The 20,836-nt window shown below is 41.3% G+C and overlaps 1 protein-coding gene across 12 annotated transcripts in view; it reads right to left on the bottom strand.

The window, feature by feature from the left end:
* Positions 1-20,836, bottom strand: part of RALGPS1 (Ral GEF with PH domain and SH3 binding motif 1) — a 287,901-nt gene that overhangs the window by 142,142 nt on the left and 124,923 nt on the right. For all 12 annotated transcript variants that reach the window (XM_027104820.1, XM_027104819.1, XM_027104827.1 and 9 more), the window contains one exon: positions 7,268-7,394. In XM_027104820.1, the coding sequence (XP_026960621.1) occupies positions 7,268-7,394 (127 nt within the window). The remainder of the gene's footprint in view (positions 1-7,267; positions 7,395-20,836) is intronic.

The following is a 20,836-nucleotide window of genomic DNA, read 5'->3' on the forward strand; positions in this document are numbered from 1 at the left end:
CCACTCTGATTCGGTTCTGGGAAGCAGAAGATCTGCCGGCATCCATCAGTTCAAGCCCCCTGCCTTCTGGAGGGAGATCAAGAGAGCACGTGCCCGTGCCCTTTCATCTCTGCTCAAATGCGCACATCCTTCATTCTCAAAGCCCAGGCACAGGGAGATGCATGCGTCTCCAATCCGGTATGAGGGACATGCTCACTGATAACTGTTTTAGGTCTCTCCAAGGCTTTGCTCTAAAATGAACTGTTTTCAAAAGGGCTTCCCCTTCCCCTCCCCCACCCCCACCCCAGCAGTTTCTGAAATACGGTGATGCACCACAGGCTTCTGCATGGTCCCCTGCCTGGTTTTCCCTCCTCCAGCCTGACCTCCCCCAAGCCGGACACCTGCTGTCGGCCAGGAGACCCGTGTTCAAGGCAAACCCAAGCCAACCACGCCCTTGCTCAAAACCCTCCTGGTCCCCTACTGCTCGTGGAGGCCAGAGCCTGAGCCCCCCACTCCCAGTGTGCAGGCCCTAAGCAACCTCACCCCTCTCTCCCACTCCAGCTGCTTCTCACGACACCCTCCTCCTGATTCTCTACTCTCCAGGCAGTTTTCCCAGCAAACATGTTTTTCCCCACTTCAGGGCTCTTGCACAAGCCGCTGTCTTTGTCTGGGATGCTCACATGCCACCTCTTCATCCAGCTTATTCATCTTTTAGGGCTTCCCTCCAGAAAACCCTTGCTGGTCCCCCAGCCTGGGATGGGTCCCCCTTTATTCACTCCTTTGCCTTTCCCTCCACAGTGCTCGGCTCACTTTGGTTTCTAGTTCACTGCCAGTGATCAGATCTGGGCCGTGAGCGCCACCAGAGCAGAACTGAAGTCTGATGCCCGGGTGAGAACACACCCACCTTGCAGAGGGCCTGGCGTGTGAGGCCCTCAGGCTCAGAGTGTGAGCCCCTCACCCCCAGCTGTTCTGGGGGCTTTGGGGCATCAACGTAAATGCTTCTTTTTGACCAATGACCACTTCTTTTTGAAAGTCCTTTTAGATATCCCACAGTTTAAGTCTGTTAATTTTATACTCAGAATTTGGAAACAACTTGCCTTTATTTTAAACTTCAGAGTCCATATTTGAACATAAAACCTTGCTTTTTAAAAATGGGAGGGTTTGGCTGTTTGAAGGAATAGCTTAGCTTCTAGAAATTTACTTCACATATTAGAAGTCTGGGTAAATTTACCAGGAATCTAAATGTTCTCTAACTATTCAGAACTGTCAGAATGCCTAGTTTTTGTTCCTTAAGAGATCACAATTTTCCACACTGCCTATAGTTACTTTTAGAATCAGGCTCTAAACCTTTTAAAATCTATTACATTTGTAATTTTATTTAGCTATTTCCTGGAGGGAACTATAGGTTCTGAAAACCAAACACCCTCTAAATCAATAAAGCTACTTGGAAGTAAATGGTGTAGCCACGCTTCACAGCTCATTGCCTGCTTTTGTTATCACTTTGACCTGAACTGGGTATTTACAAGGAGTAGCTATCAGATAAAATTAAGCTGCAAATAACTGACCTGACTATTTCCCACAACTATTTTTGCACTTTGAAGTAAATGGGAATAAACTTTTTGAGACAAAGAGAGTCTTATTTTTGAAATGTAGTAAGTTTTTCCCTCAGTGTTTTTTAAATTATGCTTCACAAGAAACAGTGCACCAAAGTGCAGCCAACTGGCTCTAAAATTTGCATTGGAAGGAGATGGAATACACACCCACATGGTTAATAACGTGCCAGTACTACATGAGGGTATCTTTACATGGAGTAAGAGACACATGTGTGAATAGTCCCAGGAAACCAGTTAGTGTAGAACCTTCCACAGAGGTTTAAAAGAATCGTTACAAAAGTAAAACCTATACTTGCTATTAGAGGCAAATAACCACTGAAGCAGCGTTCAAAGTCTCAAGCAGGAACTAAACGAATGAAGCAGCTGGAAATATCGAGGACTGACCTCAAGTCCCTCCCAGAGAATAACTCCCTCTCCCCCAAGGAAAACACCTACAGTGAGGACGTTGCCAGGGGAAAAAGAAATGGTTTCAGACATTTTTTCCTATATTGTACCTTCCAGGAATTATGTAACTCTTCCTCTTTTGATAAACAAATCCATCCCCAGGACAAGTTGGGTTTTCAAGAGGAATCCAGTACTAAAACCACAACCTGGATTTGGGCAGGGTATGTCCATGGCAATCAGAGGTGCAGGGAGGCCTTAGCTGCCCTCAGGACGGATGGCCCCGCTGAGCCTCAGAATGGGGTCTTTCTTCATTCTTTTTAATGAAACCGTGCCCCCCACCCCCCGCCGCCATGGTAAACCCTCACACACCGTCCTGAGGACAGAAAGCACATTGGAGTCGCCTCCTGTTCTTTCAGTCTGACTTGTACACTGCAGGAGTCATTCTGATGCAAGGATGAGAAATGCAGTCCGACTGGCTCAAGTGGGGAGGGAAATCCTCGTAGCAGGGAAGGAATAGGAGCAGGCGGTGGAGCTAGGCTCACTCAGGGACAAGGAGGGTCTTACAGGAGAACAGAGGCCCGTACGGAGTCTCTTGGGAAGTACCTGCCAGGAAGAGGCAGCTGAGATGAGGTGATCAGGGACAAGGAGGGGGCATCTGTCCAAAAACTCAGTGGCAAGGGGCCCTGGCACGGACTACATGTCCGCTGCAAGTGTGGACCTATCCTGCGGCCTGATGAGAGCCATCATGGTCACGCACGAGGGGCATCTGGCCAGAGGCCTGAATAGGGGACTCATCTGAAAGGGAGGGGTCTGGGAGCATACGCTGAGTCTGATGAGAAGGGACACAGGTCAGCAAGGGGAGATGGTATTCACTGAGTCAGCCCTTGGCTAAGGCCCACCGACCAATCTCTCAGAAGCCCAAGACAGCACTGGTTTGTGGTCCAAGAACAGAGTGTCACAAGAAAGAGCCAAGACAATTCATCCCACTTCACATAGCACCCGATGGAGGCCATTCACAAGTCATAAATGGCAGAGGACATACAGGTGGCAACTGAAAGGGAGGAGTAGGAAAATAATGACCTGAACAGTGGAGGTAGGCTGTCAGGAGAGGGCAGTGTTAAGAGCTTAGGGCTTAGGGCTTCCCTGGTGGCGCAGTGGTTGAGAATCTGCCTGCCAATGCAGGGGACATGGGTTCGAGCCCTGGTCTGGGAGGATCCCACATGCCGCAGAGCAACTAGGCCTGTGAGCCACAACTACTGAGCCTGCACGTCTGGAGCCTGTGCTCCACAACAAGAGAGGCCACGATAGTGAGAGGCCCGCACACCACGATGAAGAGTGGCCCCCGCTTGCCACAACTAGAGAAAGCCCTCACACAGAAACGAAGACCCAACACAGCCAAAAATAAAAAAAATTAATTAATAAAAAAAAGAACTTAGGGCTTATAGCCACACCACTGGGCCAAGGCCTGGCTCTGCCACTCTCCAGTTATGTGACCCGGGGCAACCTCTCAGCACCTGCTTATTCACTGGGCCATTTTGTGAGCATTCATTGAGATGGTGCATTAAAATACCTAGCAAGGTACTGGGCACAGAGAAAGGAGACAATCAACAGCAGCTCTTGTGATCATTTTACGAGAGAGAAGAGGCCATCCTTAACGATCCTGGAGCACCTCTGCTAGTTGAACCAGTGGGCTGCACCCTAATGCCATCGACCCATCCTCCAATTGATTAGCCCCAGGCAAGGTGGGAATGGGCTTGGGAGCTGCGCACACCAACATGCCCTCCACCTGCAGATCTGAGAGGAAAGGCACTGTAGTTTACAGCAAGCAGTAAGATGAGAACAAGGAAAGGATAAGGAAGCGTGAAAAAAGAATGATAATTCAATAACATGGCTTAAGTCTAAACAAATGGGAAGGACTTTTACTCCCCTAATAAAGGCAAGATCTCTCATATTGGGCCCAACTAAATACGGTTTTTAAGGATCACACTTAAGACAAAACAACTTAAAATATTAAAATGCAAAATATAGTCAAAGATTTATAAAATGAATGCAAAGGAAAAATAAATCAGATTTCAAAGAATTAACACTAACGAAATAAAAGCAAATAATAAATGGAATCAAGATCATTTTGTATGGGACACACTTCATAATGAATCTGCAACTGTTATAAACTTCTATATAGTCATTCGTTGGTATCCATGTGGGATTGGCCCCAGGACCCCTGCAGATACCAAAATCCAGGGATGCTCAAGTCCCTTATGTGAAATGGCATAGTATTTGCATATAACCTACACACACCCTCCCCTACACTTTAAATCATCTCTGGGTTACTTGTAACACCTAATATGATTAAAAGCTATATAAATAGTTGCCAGCACCTGGCAAGTTCAAGCTTTACTTTTTGGAACTTTGTGGATTTTTTTTCCAGAATATTTTCAGTCGAGAGTTGGCTGAATCCATGAATGCAGAACCTAGGGATATGGAGGGCCAACTGTATACTAAATAATGTAAGGCAGAAACTGTTAGAAATGCAAGGGGACTCTAAGACATATTTCTGTCCTTGATAGACCAGGTTGTCAAAAATGAAAAATGTGAATGTTGTAATGATAAGAGTAACTTGAGAGATTACATCTTTTCCAGCGCCCATGAAATATTTATACCAACTGATGTTATATTAAACCACAAGACAAATATCAAACATTTTAAAAAACCTAGAAAGCATATGTGTCATATGTTCTAAAACAATGTTAAAAAAAATTAGAGAGAAGACCATTTTTAAAAACCAAAGCCCTTCATAGCTGTGTTATGCATAATAGTGAAATAGTGAGCCAAAATAGTGTTATCCAAAAAGTGAAACAACTCACATATCCGTCAAATGATGACAGATAAATAAAATGTGGTACATCCATTCAATGGGATATTATTTGGCAATAAGGAGGAATGAAATACTGATCACGCTCTAACAGGAATGAACCTTGAAAACATGATGCTCAGGGAAAGAAGCCAGTCATAAAAGACCACATTGTACAATTCAATTCATATGAAATGTCCCAAATAAGCAAATCTATGAAGACAGAAAGTAGATTAGCAGTTCATCTAGGGCTGAGGGTGAGGGGGTGGAAGGCAGGTGGCTAGAAGGAAAAGGAGTGACTATGAATGGGTATGGGGTTTCTCGTTGGGGTGATTAAAAAGTTCTAAAATTGACTGCACTTATGGTCGTACAACTTTGTGAATATACTAAAAACCATCGATTGTACATTTTAAATGGATGCTACATGAATTATAACTCAATAAAGCCATTTGAAAAAACCAAAAATAAAAACTCAAGCCCTTGAAAATTAAAAAAAACCACTACCTTAAATACACCTGGATAAAAGAAAAATTGAAACTATAATTACAGAACATTTAAAGATATCACTGAGTACACTATGCATTAAAACATGTAGGATACAACAAAAGCAGCAATTAGATGGAAATATATACCCTTAACTGTTTTCCAAATGAAAGTAGAAAGAATAATATATATACAAATAAGCCAATAATTTGTTTACAATAACAAAACAACTTAAGGAAAGCAGAAGAAATGAATTATAAAAGACAAACGCGTAAATTCCATATTTCGTCAAATTTAGGATGTCATCTATTATAAATTTAGGATGCACCATAATTTTATGTAACACTAAGAAAAACTGCTGCCAATTAAACAATGTCACAATGCTTTGTTAGCATCAATTGAAAGATGCATCCCAATTTCAGAGATTTAAAAATGTGGAGGAAAAAAGCACATCCTAGACTAATGGAATATAGTAGATTAGAAAGCAGGAAGACAATGTGACTGATAAACAAATACGAAGTCTAATTCTTTGGAAAGACCAACAGACGTACCTCTGGCAAAGCAAATTAAAAACAGAAAGAGAAAACAAAAATGAAAACAATTAGGAATGCAAAGCAAATATAACCATACATACACAGGAGGTTAACATTTATAGTGATTATATAAAACCCTATGTTCAAAAAACTTAAGTGAGGAAAATCTTTATGCTAATAATTTCAAAAACTTGGGTCAAATGGACAATTTTATACTAACATTAAGTTTTCCAAATTAGATTTAAAAGAATTAGAAAATTAAATACACAATGCTCATAGAGGACAGTTAAAAGTTGTCAAAAATGTATCTCAAAAAACTTACACTAGATTTCTGAAAATACTAGGAGTCACTTCCATAAAACCTTTATTTCCCTTGTTCTTAATACTATTTTATATCATAAAGAAATAGAAAATTTTCATAAAATTACCGTAACTGTGAAAAACCAAACCACAAGAAATACTTTTCACCCGTCAAACCGGCAAAAGAAAAAAAAAAGAAAGGAAAAGGAAAAAAAAAAAGCACATGAAAATACACAGCATTTGTGCACATGGGGAAAATAGGCAATTTCTTCCCCTTCTAATGAAAATATAAGTTGTTACAACCTCTCCGGAGAGTGTTTTGAAGTATACATGAAAAGGCACACAATTTTGCAAAGTTTTGACCCAGTAATCACACTTCCAGGAATTTATTACAAGGTAAGATTCCTAACTATATAGGTGATTTTTGCAACAGGGATGCCCACTGCAAAATTTTAATAGCAAAAATGTATAGACAAATGTCAATATCAGAGAGATCCCAGTTGCACAAATCCATGTGATGGGACTGAGTCATAGTATAGAAATGCAGGTAATAACATTAAATGTTCACGACAGAGTAAACATACAGATTCTATATGCATCCAAACGAATGAAAAGATATGAAGCAAAACAGGGATTATCTCTAGGTGGGAAAGAAAATGCTACTAATTTTCTTCTCTTCCAAGTTCCTTGCAATGAACATGTATTATTTTCGAATCAGTAAAATCAATAATCATTATAATAATTCTGTTGGAACAAATCTTATATATTAATAATGTCCAGAGAATCAGAAGAGAGGGGTTTGGGCCTGAGTTCCCCCAGTTCAAGAAGATGTGGATAAACCAGTAAGAGTCCTGTGACCCTTCTGAGCTGCAGGCTGGGGAGGCTTGGGATTCACAGATCATTTGTATTAGCAGCAGAATATCCCTTGTTTCAAGACTCTCATCAGGAAATTCCCATCTTTAGGAAGTATCAATAGCCTGTTCTAACCCAAGGAGCCAACCAATCACCTCTTTATCCATGGCCCATGCTGCTTCATGGAAATTTCTCAACTAGAAATTGTAAAAACATCTTATCTGGCAGTGAGCAGGTTTCTTAAAAAATAATAATCCAATTCAGACTCCTACCTAGATAGGGAATACTGGGAACCATCTTCAGGCTTCGGATATATTCCCGAGTCCGCTTGTAATTATCTTCTTTAGACATCAGGTAGTCCAATTTCTCAAAGGTGGTCTTGTCTTTTCTATTCAACAGCTGGAGTGAGAAAAAAACAGAGTATGAGAGAGAAGAGAAATAAACTGGAAGAAGCAAAAGAGAAAGGATAACTGCAGATGAAAACTAAAAGGAAATGTCCCAAATGGCACGTCTATGATGTGCAGAATCCTGGGCACAACTAAGGATTTTAAGGTGCTGTTTCATGTAGAGATGGAGTGTTTCATAGCCTCGACTTTGTCATTTTTCATAGTCTCACACTTGGAAGATACCCTCCAAAGCTACCTAGTCCCTTGTTCTAGATGATGCCAGAATCCCCTGCATAGCACCCACCTTCACGGCGCATAGACCCTACAACAGCAAGGAGCTCAGAGAGTAAAGCAAATTGCTCAAGGTCACCTAGAGCTATTTCACAGTCACATCAGGTCTCTCCCTGTGTCCACAGAGAGCTTCTTGCTCTCTCCTCAACATCTCTGCCATTGCTAAAGGCCCTGGAAGATCTCATACACTTCACCTGCGTATGCTGCACACATAGCCAGGCCATCTCTCCAATCTGGTCTATCTCCTCCAGATTCCCTGTGGTCTATGACTGTGTCATATTTACACTGGGTACGGTGTTCTACTCAAAATAAGCCAAACTTCTTTTCCATATGCAGTCATCTAAGGGGTGATTTAGTTATGCAAATACAGGATGAGCAGGCACCCACAGCCCAGAGATTAGAGAAGTAAGAGCCCTCATGACTGAGATCTCTGGAATGTAAAGCTGGTCACCAGGGAAGGGATGGCTCAGTGTTCATAAGGAGGCTTCTTGGAAGAAAGAAATAGAAACTGAATCCTGGTTCTCCAGACTTGACGCTAAGGACTCATGCTGTGGTCATCCTGCAGGTCCCAAGTCAAGGCCCAGTGCCAGGAAATGGCAATAAGTCTCCTTGAATAAAATGGCTTTAAGAAAAGGAGTCTAGGCTGAGAGCAAGCTTGAAAAAGAGAATGTGGGGAAGGATCAGCCAGAGAGGGCTGGCTTTGGCACAGCATGTGACTGATGCTGGGCACCCCCAAGTTTAGCTTCCAGGGCCAGTGCCTCTGGGATCTGAGATCCATGGCGGAGCCCAGGAGAATAAATGGAGGTGTGGACCCTAGGCAGGAGCATCCTTGGTCAAGTGTGGTGTTGAGACCCCATGGTCTGTGCAAGGACCGGGACCAGCAGCCCTGTCACATCAGTCAGACTGAGATAGGCCAGTGGTCAATAGCTCCATCACACAGCAGAGAGAAGTAGAACAGTGACTGTCCAGCACCAGGGGAAGCTGGCCTTTTGTACTGAAATAGCCCCTTTGGGTTCCTGGGACCCAGGTCTGCAAATTCCAAACTAAGGCCATGCCTGGTGCACCAGCGAACTCAGGCTGTGTCGGCCAATTCCTTGATCCTCAGCCTCTGGAGTCACAGGGGGTGCAGCCTCTGGAGTGCACAGAGGGTGCAGCCCAGGTGAGCAGTGACAGCTTAAGGACTTCAGAGAGGAGAGGCAAAAGAAAAACCCGAAAGGAAGGTCCCAGTGATAGAGAAGTTGGAGAGTAAATAGCAAGCTGTTTTTTTTTTTTTTTTTCCATTGAGAAATTCAGGACACATCAGGGTGGGGATGCTACACAGATGCTAGGGATGACGGCTGCCTAACTGGCTTGCTAATTTAAGGCTGTTATTCATCACATTAACAAATGGACAGGAAATCACTCCATCTCCCATTTGTTGTTTGTAAAGTACCGTAACATACAACTCATCTGGTCTTTACAAAGCCCAGGGACGAAAATGGAGCCAGGGTTACTGCCACTATTTCAGGTTCATAATCACAAGGATTAAGTGACTTGTCAGAGTATCTTTGGGGAACTTGATTCAATAGAGGAGAAAAATGTATATTATAGCAACATGGTAAGTAAATAAATAGAGACCGAGAACCCAGACAAACAACAAGTAAATTATGGGCGAGGGAAGCGTCAAGGAAAGCTGTATAGAGAGAGGCATTTGAAATGAACATTTAAGGATAAGGAATTCACTAAATGAACTACCTATACCCAGATGAGAACCAGATACTCTAGTTGTGAATTGCCCCATTGTAAAGTTGAGCAGGCCCCTCACCCCCTTGGCTGGCAGGTCATCTCTTTATTAATGAAACCTAGAACCCCACCGAATCCTTTGGCAGCCACCATGTTCATCCAGCAGTCAGACAAATCCCTGTGTTATCCTCACACACACTGCAGCTGAGCCATCCTGGGGCCCAATGCTCCCTCCACTGGGTCTCTGGACCCAGCTGAGGGATTGCCCTTGTCCCCTGGCATGTTTGGCCTATCTGCCTAGCCTGTCAAGTGCCTCTATGCATGGCACCACAGCGCCGATCAGCAGGACATCTGTGTCCCGACATAGACATGACCAGGCCAACACGATTCGAGCCCTGGAGGATGTCCCTAAAATCCACCCTGAAGATTGGCCTCAAACCAACAACTGGGGTTCTTTAGTGGAGTGGGACAACCAAAGGCAGCCCCATTTGCACGCTTCCTAAATTTAAAACCAGGCTCCTCCAGGCCACACCTCTTTCTGTTAACCTTTTCTCTACACACATACTTCCTACCCACCCTCCATCCCTACCCACACACACTCACACACACATTCAGAAGGGCTGGGACTGGTTAACTACACTCATCGGCTCTACTATGTGCCCACAAGCGAGATCCAGGATGGCATCAGATTCCTCAATAGGAATGCACAGCATGCTAGAAGACATGAAAGAAAGCTCAGAACATCTATCTCCCATGCAAGCATTTGAATACTACTTGAGAACTTCCCCCAGCAAAATGAAAAGAATAAACCAAGTCCAGGAAGATATGGGATATAGGAAACAGTGGACCCAGTCCAGCAGTAGTAAAGGGAGATGACAGATAAACAGCAAGACTCAAGAATGACTGGTCTACATCTATCAAGCCCAGAAGAGATGTCTCCAGAGAAAGAGAAGTCTTGATAGAAAACCTGACAGAACAGCACATTTGTGGGGGGGTGGGTGGATATATTTATTATGTATAATAAAAATAAAATTAAATGAAATAAAGATTTATATACAATATATAAAAATCTGGTAAGATATTATATATGTTTATGTGTGTATTTACATATACATATAAAATATATGGTAGATAAGTGGTAGCTAGAGTAAGAATTTTTCCTTAAAAGAGATTTAGAGGAACTTCCCCGGTGGCGCAGTGGTTAAGAATACGCCTGCCAATGCAAGGGACACTGGTTCAAACCCTGGTCCGGGAAGATCCCACATGCCGCGGAGCAACTAAGCCCGTGCGCCACAACTACTGAGCCTGTGCTCTAGAGCCCGCAAGCCACAACTACTGAAGCCTACGTGCCTAAAGCCCGTGCTCTGCAACAAGACCAGCCACTGCAGTGAGAAGCCTGCGCACTGCAACAAAGAGTAGACCCCACTCTCCGCAACTAGAGAAAGCCCACGCGCAGCAACGAAGACCCAATGCAGCCAAAAATAAGTAAATTAATGGAAAAAAAAAGAGAGAGAGAGAGATTTAGAAATGCCGGGGAAACAAAAGAGTATTCCAGAAAAGACATGTTATTCGTAGTTAACCACTTGACTATACAGAGAACCATAGTTGCACATTCCTAATAATTAAAACATGAATACTCATTTAATAAAAGAGATTTAACCATAGTAACATGAGCGTTTTTGAAGAAGGAGGAAAGGTGGTTCAGGAAAACTAAACCAACATCCATCATATGAAGAAGTCACCACATACTGTCTAAAGTGAGTGGATCAAGAAATTGTAGCAAAAACTCATTGATGGAAACATGGCAGAAATTACCAGAAGAAACCACTAAATAACTCTGAGTGTCTGCCTCTGGGGGAATGAATGGGGTATGGAGAGACAGAGCAATGAGTGTTAGTTGTTTCACTAAGACTTTCAGTACTTAGTGATTTTTAAAATTCATGTGCATGTATTATGCTGGAAAAATTCTTTTAAGTTTAATTTTTTAAATATAGGATTTGTTTATTCAAAATATAACAGCATTTACTTGTACATGTTTTTTGTTTGTTTGTTTGTTTTTTTGTGGTACGCGGGCCTCTCACTGTTGTGGCCTCTCCCGTTGTGGAGCACAGGCTCCGGACGCGCAGGCTCAGCGGCCATGGCTCACGGGCCCAGCCGCTCGGCGGCATGTGGGATCCTCCCGGACCAGGGCACGAACCCGTGTCCCCTGCATCGGCAGGCGGACTCTCAACCACTGTGCCACCAGGGAAGCCCAACTTCTACATGTTTTAAACTTTTATTACAAGTAGAGCCATAAACTGAAAACCTCATGTGAGTTGAGGGTCCTTTAGATTTTAGAGTTTACAGGAAGCCTCAGGAAGAAACCATCAGAACTACATGCAAGAAAACAAATTATCTGCCTACCTAAGTCAAACAGATACTAAAAGCATTCATGTTCAGGAAAAGAGGTAAGGAAATAAAATTAAGGAAAAGTTCACTAAATACAACAGGCAACTTCACTTCTAGTAAAGTTTAGAAGTATTGGGCCACCCTGAGATTTCCCTTCCATAATATTTATCACGATTGTGATCATCTGTACGATTATATCTGTGGTTCCCTCAGCAAATGAAGACTCCCATGAAGGTGGTGACCATGCTGGTTGTATTCACTCCACTATTCCCTGCAACTGGTATGGTTCCTGACACAGAGAAAACACTGCCTAAAGATCTGTTGAACAAAAGAATGAGAAAACTAACAATGACAATTTAAAAATTCAACTCCTTGGAAATTTTTGAACACTCCAATAATTCTTGGGTAAAAGAAGAAATAAAAGCCAAGGTAATGGACTATTTACAAACCATAAACATATAGAACATATAGATCACTATACGTTAAACTATGTGATGAGGTCAAAACTGTACTGAGAGGAAAAACGCATGGTTTTTAACTCTTATATAATTAAACAATATGAATATAAATGAACTTAACATTCAACTCAAGAAACTAGGAAAACTGGGCAGAGTGGGGGAGCAGGAGTAGGAGAAATTGATTAATAGATAAAATTAGGAATTATGTTTTTTAAAAAATATATATATATAACTAAACACCTAACCTATAGACATGATAACTAAACCCAAGAACTAAATTTTATAAAAATCACAATAAAACAGGTAAAATCTCTATTAAGTAAGGCAAAATGCAAAAATATACATTAGGATTGAGAAAGGGGCAAAACCACATATGCAAAGTGAACTAAAATTACAAGGTAAAAATAAAATCCCTGAATATTGATTTTAAATAATTTTCGTGGTGGCAAGTATCAGCTGCAAGGGATAAATGGAACCCATAAACCACAGGGTCACATGTCACGAAGATCACAAATCTTGGTCAAATACCTGAAGAAGCAGGTTGCTTTTGGAAATTTCCCTTATCATGCTCTGAGAGCCTGTATGTGGCACTCATACTTGACTAATGATGAAAAATTCCCTTCTTCTGGTAAATAGTTCAAAACAGGAAGCTGTCTCCATAGAAGAAAAAAATAAGGCCCTCCAAATCTACTTTATGAGGACGTTGGTATCTTGTTCCCTTGCCTTGAGAGAATAACATTTCTTGATACATGGAAATGTTTTTCAACAAAATAACATTTCTTGATACGTGGAAACGCTTTTCAATGAAGAACCTGTTGCTTCAAATACGTTAAAACTGGCTCAAAATTCTATTTTAATTCCAGTGTCTACTGTTGGTATGGAAAGAATTTTTAGTGCTGCGGATAATCTATGGACCAATGGATTCAACAGACTGAGTATGGAATGAAACTAGGGTGCTTTAAAATAAGTAATTTTTACCTCTTTAGATACAAACTATTGGTTTCTGAAAAATAAACTACAAAGTCATATATCTAATGTAAAATATTAGATGCAATGGAGACTGTTATAAGTAACATAAGAGAAAACTATGACTTTGAAATTTAGTAAGTGTCCTGGCTAGCCGTCCATATCTATCTTTGACTAAGGCTATTTTAAACTCTGTACAGATAGATGTTAACCTGTAGAAAACGTAGTAATGCAAATAATTCCAGTCCATATAAAGGCATATGATGTCTCATGGAATCCCACTGATCATCACCCTGGGAAAACTGACTAATTTTCTATCCATTTTAAAGATTATTCCCTGGTGGCGCAGTGGTTGAGAGTCCGTCTGCCGATGCAGGGGACACGGGTTCATGCCCTGGTCCGGGAAGATCCCACATGCCGTGGAGCGGCTGGGCCCGTGAGCCATGGTCGCTGAGCCTGCGTGTCCGGAGCCTGTGCTCCGCAACGGGAGAGGCCACAACAGTGAGAGGCTCGCGTACCGCAAAAAAAAAAAGATTATGTCAGCCTTCTTTACCTGACCATAAAAGTGTAGTAGTCTCAGTTCTCTTGGAATACAGTTGTAATATCTTACTGGTTCTCATACTAATTAATGAGTTAAATAAAATATTTGACAAGTATTCATTTATACTTGTATGAGTCATGATTTTATCTTTTAAAAAATTATTAAGTTTATATGCACATACACATATGCACATACATACATTCACATGCACACATACATACACAATGCATAATCTTATAGGACAATTTTAATCATGTATTTCCAATAATTTTGCTAATTAAAAAAAAAAATCTGCTCATGGCAACCCCAGGAGACATTCCCACAAAGCCCCAAGAGCAGGGCCAGGAGGATGTGATTGGTCCTTGAACAGAAGTTTGCCAAGGGCCCATCCTGGGTCCAGAGTTGGTCTGTGTGGGTGAGGAGCCAGGTACCCAATGTACACCCCAATTTGTTCAACCTGGTTGAGCCATGGGAAAGGCTGGCTAAGGCAAGGAAGGGTCAGAAACACTATGAGAGTGCTCTGGAAGGAGAGAACAAACTCCATTATGGGAAGGAGGAACCAGGAAGAGGTGGTCATAGAAACGAGTCTTGAAGGCTTTCAACCAGCAGAAATGGGGCTGGAGAGGCTCCAGAAGCAAAAGAATGCACGAGCAGTGGCCTGGAGGTAGGAACACACAGGGATGCTTAAGGGAGCAGCAGTTTGGCAGAAATGCAGGCAAGTGTTGCCTTGTACAAGGCTGGAAGGTGAGAGAGAGATGGAAACTTCCCATTTGGCAAAGTTTTTTTTTTTTAATAGATGTTTATTGGAGTATACTTGCTTCACAATACGGTGCTAGTTTCTGTTGCACAACAAAGCGAATCAGCCATATGCATACACATGTCCCCATATCCCCTCCCTCTTGAGCCTCCCTCCCATCCTCCCTATCCCACCCCTCTAGGTCATCGCAAAGCACCCAGCTGATCTCCCTGTGCTATGCTGCTGCTTCCCACCAGCCAACTATTATACATTGGGGCGATGCTACTCTCACTTCGCCCCAGCTTCTGCCCCCCACCCCATGTCCTCAAGTCCATTTTCTATGTCTACCTCTTTATTCCTGCCCGGCAACTAGGTTCATCAGTATCTCTTTTTTTTTTTTTTAGATTCCATATATATACGTTCGCAAACAGTATTTGTTTTTCTCTTTCTGACTTAACTTCACTGTGTATGACAGACTCTAGGTCCATCCACCTCACTACAGATAACTCAATTTTGTTTCTTTTTATGGCTCAGTAATATTCCATTGTATATATGTGCCACATCTTCTTTATCCATTCATCTGTCGATGGACACTTAGGTTGCTTCCATGTCCTGGCTACTGTAAACAGTGCTGCAATGAACACTGGGGTGCATGTGTCTTTTTGATTTATGGTTTTCTCAGGGTAGATGCCCAGTAGTGGGATTGCTGGGTCATACGGTAGTTCTATTTTTAGATTTTTAAGGAGACTCCATACTGTTTTCCATAGTGGTTGTATCAATTTACATTCCCACCAACAGTGCAGGAGGCTTCCCTTTCACCACACCCTTTCCAGCATTTATTGTTTCTAGATTTTTTGATAATGGCCATTCTAACTGGCATGAGGTGATACCTCATTGTAGTTTTGACTTGCATTTCTCTAACAATTAGTGATGTTGAGCATCTTTTCACGTGCCTCTTGGCCATCTGTATGTCTTCCTTGGTGAAATGTCTATTTAGGTCTTCTGCCCATTTTTTAACTGGATTGTTTGGTTTTTTTGATATTGAGCTCCATGAGCTGTTTGTATATTTTGGAGATTAATCCTTTGTCTGTTGTTTCATTGGCAAATATTTTCTCCCATTCTGAGGGCTGTCTTTTTGTCTTGTTTATGGTTTCCTTTGCTGTGAAAAAGCTTTTAAGTTTTATTAAGTCCCATTTGTTTATTAAGTCCCATTTGTTTATTTTTGTTTTTATTTCCGTTACTCTAGGAGGTGGATCAAAAAAGATCTTGCTGTGGTTTATGTCAAAGAGTGTTTTCCCTATGTTTTCCTCTAAGAGTTTTATAGTGCCTGGTGTTACATTTAAGTCTTTAATCCATTTGGAGTTTATTTTTGTGTATGGTGTTAGGGAGTGTTCTAATTTCATTCTTTTACATGTAGCTGTCCAGTTTCCCCAGCACCACTTATTGAAGAGGCTATCTTTTCTCCATTGTATGTCTTTGCCTCCTTTGTCGTAAATTAGGTGCCCATATGTGTGTGGGTTTATCTCTGAGCATTCTACCTTGTACCATTGATCTATATTTCTGTTTTTGTTCCAGTACCATACTGTCTTGATTACTGTAGCTTTGTGGTACAGTTTGAAGTCAGGGAGCCTGATTCCTCCAGGTCCGTTTTTCTTTCTCAGGATTGCTTTGGCTATTCGGGGTCTTTTGTGTTTCCATATAAATTGTAAAATTTTTTGTTCTAATTCTGTGAAGAATGCCATTGGTACTTTGATAGGGATTGCACTGAATCTGTAGATTGCTTTGGGTAGTATAGTCATTTTCACAATATTGATTCTTCCAATCCAAGAACATGGTATATTTCTCCATCTGTTTATGTCATCTTTGATTTCTTTCATCAGTGTCTTATAGTTTTCTGAGTACAAGTCTTTCACCTCCTTAGGCAGGTTTATTCCTAGGTATTTTATTCTTTTTGTTGCAGTGGTAAATGGGAGTGTTTCCTTAATTTCTCTTTCTGATTTTTCGCTGTTGGTGTATAGGGATGCCAGAGATTTCTGTGCATTAATTTTGTATCCTGCAACCTTACCAAATTCATTGATTAGTTCTAGCAGTTTTCTGGTGGCATCTTTAGGATTTTCTATGTATAGTATCATGTCAACAGCAACAAGTTTTACTTTTTCTTTTCCAATTTGTATTCCTTTTATTTCTTTTTTTTTCTCTGATTGCTGTGGCTAGGACTTCCAAAACTATGTTGAATAAGAGTGGCGAGAGTGGACATCCTTGTCTTGTTCCTGATCTTAGTGGAAATGCTTTTAGTTTTTCACCATTGAGTACAATGATTGCTGTGGGTCTGTCACATATGGCGTTTGTTATGTTGAGGTAGGTTCCCTCTATGACCATTTTCTGGAGAGTTTTTATCATAAACGGGTTTTGAATTTTGTCAAAAGCTTTTTCTGCATCTATTGAGATGATCACATGGTTTTTATTCCTTAATTTATTAATGTGGTATATCACATTGATTGATTTGCATATATTGAAGAATCCTTGCATCCCTGGGATAAATCCCAGTTAATCATGGTGTATGATCCTTTTAATGTGCTGTTGGATCCTGTTTGCTAGTATGTTGTTCAGGATTTTTGCATCTATGTTTTTCAGGGATATTGGTCTATAATTTTCTTTTCTTGTGATATCTTTTTCTGATTTGGGTATCAGGGCGATGATGGCTTTGTAGAATGAATTTGGGAGTGTTTCTCCCTCTGCAATTTTTTGGAAGAATTTGAGAAGGATGGGTGCTAGCTCTTCTCTAAATGTTTGATAGAATTCACCTGTGAAGCCATCTGGTCCTGGACTTTCATTTGCTGGAAGATTTTTAATTATGGTTTCAATTTCATTACTTGTGACAGGTCTGTTTATATTTTCTAATTCTTCCCGGTTCAGTCTTGGAAAATTGTACCTTTCCAAGAATTTGTCCATTTCTTTGTGGTTGTCCATTCTATTGGCATATAGTTGTTTGTAGTAGTCTCTTATAATCCTTTGTATTTCCGCAGTGTCAGTTGTGATTTCTCCTTTTTCATTCCTAATTTTATTGATTTGCGTCTTCTCTCTTTTTTTCTTGATGAGTCTGGCTAAGGATTTATCAATTTTGTTTATCTTCTCAAAGAACCAGCTTTTAGTTTTATTGATCTTTGCTATTGTTTTCTTTGTTTCTATTTCATTTATTTCTGCTCTGATCTTTATGATTTCTTTCCTTCTACTGACTTTGGGTTTTCTTTGTTCTTCTTTCTCTAGTTGTTTTAAGTGTAGATTTAGATTGTTTATTTGAGATTTTTCTTGTTTCTTGAGGTGAGACTGTATTGCTATAAACTTCCCTCTTAGAACTGCTCTTGCTGCATCCCACAGGTTTTAGGTCATCGTGTTTTCATTGTCATTTGTTTCTATATACTTTTATATTTCTTCTTTGATTTCTTCAGTGATCTCTTGGTTATTTAGTAGTGCACTGTTTAGCCTCCATGTGTTTGTGTTTTTTACGTTTTTTTTCCTGTAATTGATTTCCAGTCTCACAGCGTTGTGGTCAGAAAAGATGCTTGATATAATTTCAATTTTCTTAAATTTTCCAAGGCTTGATTTGTGACCCAAGATGTGATCTATCCTGGAGAATGTTCCATTTGCCCTTGAGAAGAAAGTGTATTCTGCCACTTTCGGGTGGAATGTTCTATAAATACCAATTAGATCTATCTGGTCTATTGTGTCATTTAAAGCTTGTGTTTCCTTATTTATTTTCTGTTTGGATGATCTGTCCATTGGTGTAAGTGGGGTGTTAAAGTCCCCTACTATTATTGTGTTACTGTTGATTTCTCCTTTCATGGTTGTTAGCATTTGCCTTATGTATTGATTCCTATGCTGGGTGCATAAACATTTATAATTGTTATATCTTCTTCTTGGATTGATCCTTTGATCATTATGTAGTGTCCCTCCTTATCTCCTGTAACAGTTTTTATTTTAAAGTCTATTTTATCTGATAAAAGTATTGCTACTCTGGCTTTCTTTTGATTTCCATTTGCATGGAATATCTTTTTCCATCCCTTCACTTTCAGTCTGTATGTGTCCCTAGGTCTGAAGTGGGTCTCTTGTAGACAGCATATATATGGGTCTTTTTTTTTTTTTGTATCCATTCAGCCAGTCTGTGTCTTTTGGTTGGGGCATTTAATCCATTTACATTCAAGGTTATTATCGATATGTATGTTCCTATTACCATTTTCTTAATTGTTTTGGGTTTGTTTTTGTGGGTCTTTTCCTTCTCTTGTGTTTCCCACTTAGAGAAGTTCCTTTAGCATTTGTTGTAAACCTGGTTTGGTGGTGCTGAATTCTCTTAGCTTTTGTTTGTCTGAAAAGCTTTTGACTTCTCTATCAAATCTGAATGAGATCCTTGTTGGGTAGAGTAATCTTGGTTGTAGGTTCTTCTCTTTCATCACTTTAAGTATATCCTGCCACTCCCTTCTGGCCTGCAGAGTTTTCCCTGAAAAACCAGCTGATAACCTTATGGGGATTCCTTTGTATGTTATTTTTTGTTTTTCCCTTGCTCCTTTTAATATTTTTTCTTTGAATTTAATTTTTGTTAATTTGATTAATATGTGTCTTGGTGTGTTTTTCCTAGGGTTTATCCTGTATGGGACTCTCTGTGCTTCATGGACTTGGGTGACTATTTCCTTTCCCACGTTAGGGAAGTTTTCGACTATAATCTCTTCAAATATTTTCTCAGACCCTTTCTTTTTTCTCTTCTTTTTCTGGGACTCCTATAATTTGAATGTTGGTGCATTTAGTGTTGTCCCAGTGGTCTCTGAGATTGTCTTCCATTCTTTTCATTCTTTTTTCTGTATTCTGCTCCTCAGCAGTTATTTCCACCATTTTGTCTTCCAGCTCACTTATTCGTTCTTCTGCCTCAGTTATTCTGTTATTGATTCCTTCTAGTGTATTTTTCATTTCAGTTATTGTGTTGTTCATCTCTGTTTGTTTGTTCTTTAGTTCTTCTCGATCTCTGTTAAACATATCTTGTATTTTCTCAATCTGTGCCTCCATTCTATTTCCGAGATTCTGGATCATTTTTACTATCATTACTCTGAATTCTTTTTTAGGTAGATTGCCTATCTCCTCTTCATTTATTTGGTCTTGTAGGTTTTTACCTTGCTCCTTCATCTGTGACATGTTTGTTTGCCATCTCTCTCTCTTTTTTTTTTAATGAGTGGGATTGTGTTCTTGTCTTACTGGTTGTTAGGCCTGAGGCTTCTAACACTGGGGTTTGTAGGCTATTGGATAGAGCTGGGTCTTGGTGCTGAGATGAGGAACTCTGTGAGACCTCACTCCTATGAATATTCCCTGGGGTTTGAGGTTCTCTATTAGTCCAGTGGTTTGGACTCAGAGCTCCCACCGCAGGAGTTTTGGCCCAGCCCCAGGTTTGTGAATCAAGATCCCACAAGCCACCTGGGGTGGCAAAAATCACAGCAGTAACAAAGTAAAAAATAAAATTAGACTAGGAAACTAACATATATGTTAGGAAAAATAGAAAAATTAAAATATAGATGAATCAACAACCAGAAGGTACATCAGTACCACAACAGTAAAAAAGAGGAGGAGAGAAAAGAGAAGGAAAAAAAGGGGGGAGGCCTTGACTGTGGAGGGCGGGGCTTAAGCAAGGGTGAGGTTTGTGTGGTGGGCAGGGGCAATGCTCAGGACCCACAGGGCTGGAAAAGGCCCTGGGGGCTGTGGGGGTGGAGCTTAGGCTCAAGGAACAGAAGGAGCCCAGGCATGCCCCCCACCCCTGGTCTCAGAGGGCAGGGGACCTCACCTGGGAGCCCAGCAGGCTTCCTGAGCTCGAGTGGGTGGGGCAAACGCCCTCCACTCCTCTCCCAGAGGGCCCCTCCTGCCTGCCTCTCCTGATCTCCCCAGCCTCAGGGGCGCCGATCCTATCTGGCCTCCACTTCTCCTGCCCCCTCAGTCCCCCTACATCCTACCAGTTCACTTTGGGCTTCCTCCCATCTCCTTGGGCGTCAGAGTCCCCCACCAGCGGCCGGCAGGTGCCCTAGTTGTGGGGAGATGCTAACTCCGTGTCTTCCCACATGGCCACCTTGGCCTGGCAAAGTATGTTTTTGACTTGGCCATTCTGGATACTGTGGACATGTGATGACCAATTTGACTGCTTATTCTACTTTTCCGAATATTTCAACTCAACTTGCCAACAGGGTGCCAATCACAAGCAGCTAAGCATGAACAGTGAATACAAATCAAAGGGGAAAGAATGAGTTGATTGTGGCTGTGTTTGAACAGGAAATTCCTCTGGCCAGCTCTTCCATCTCTGCCACACGTGACTTGGGGTTCTG

Source organism: Aethalodelphis obliquidens, unplaced genomic scaffold (genome assembly GCF_003676395.1).
Source record: "Aethalodelphis obliquidens isolate GAN/ISIS:26980383/991018 unplaced genomic scaffold, ASM367639v1 scaffold7, whole genome shotgun sequence".
NCBI classification, from domain to species: Eukaryota; Metazoa; Chordata; class Mammalia; order Artiodactyla; family Delphinidae; genus Aethalodelphis; species Aethalodelphis obliquidens.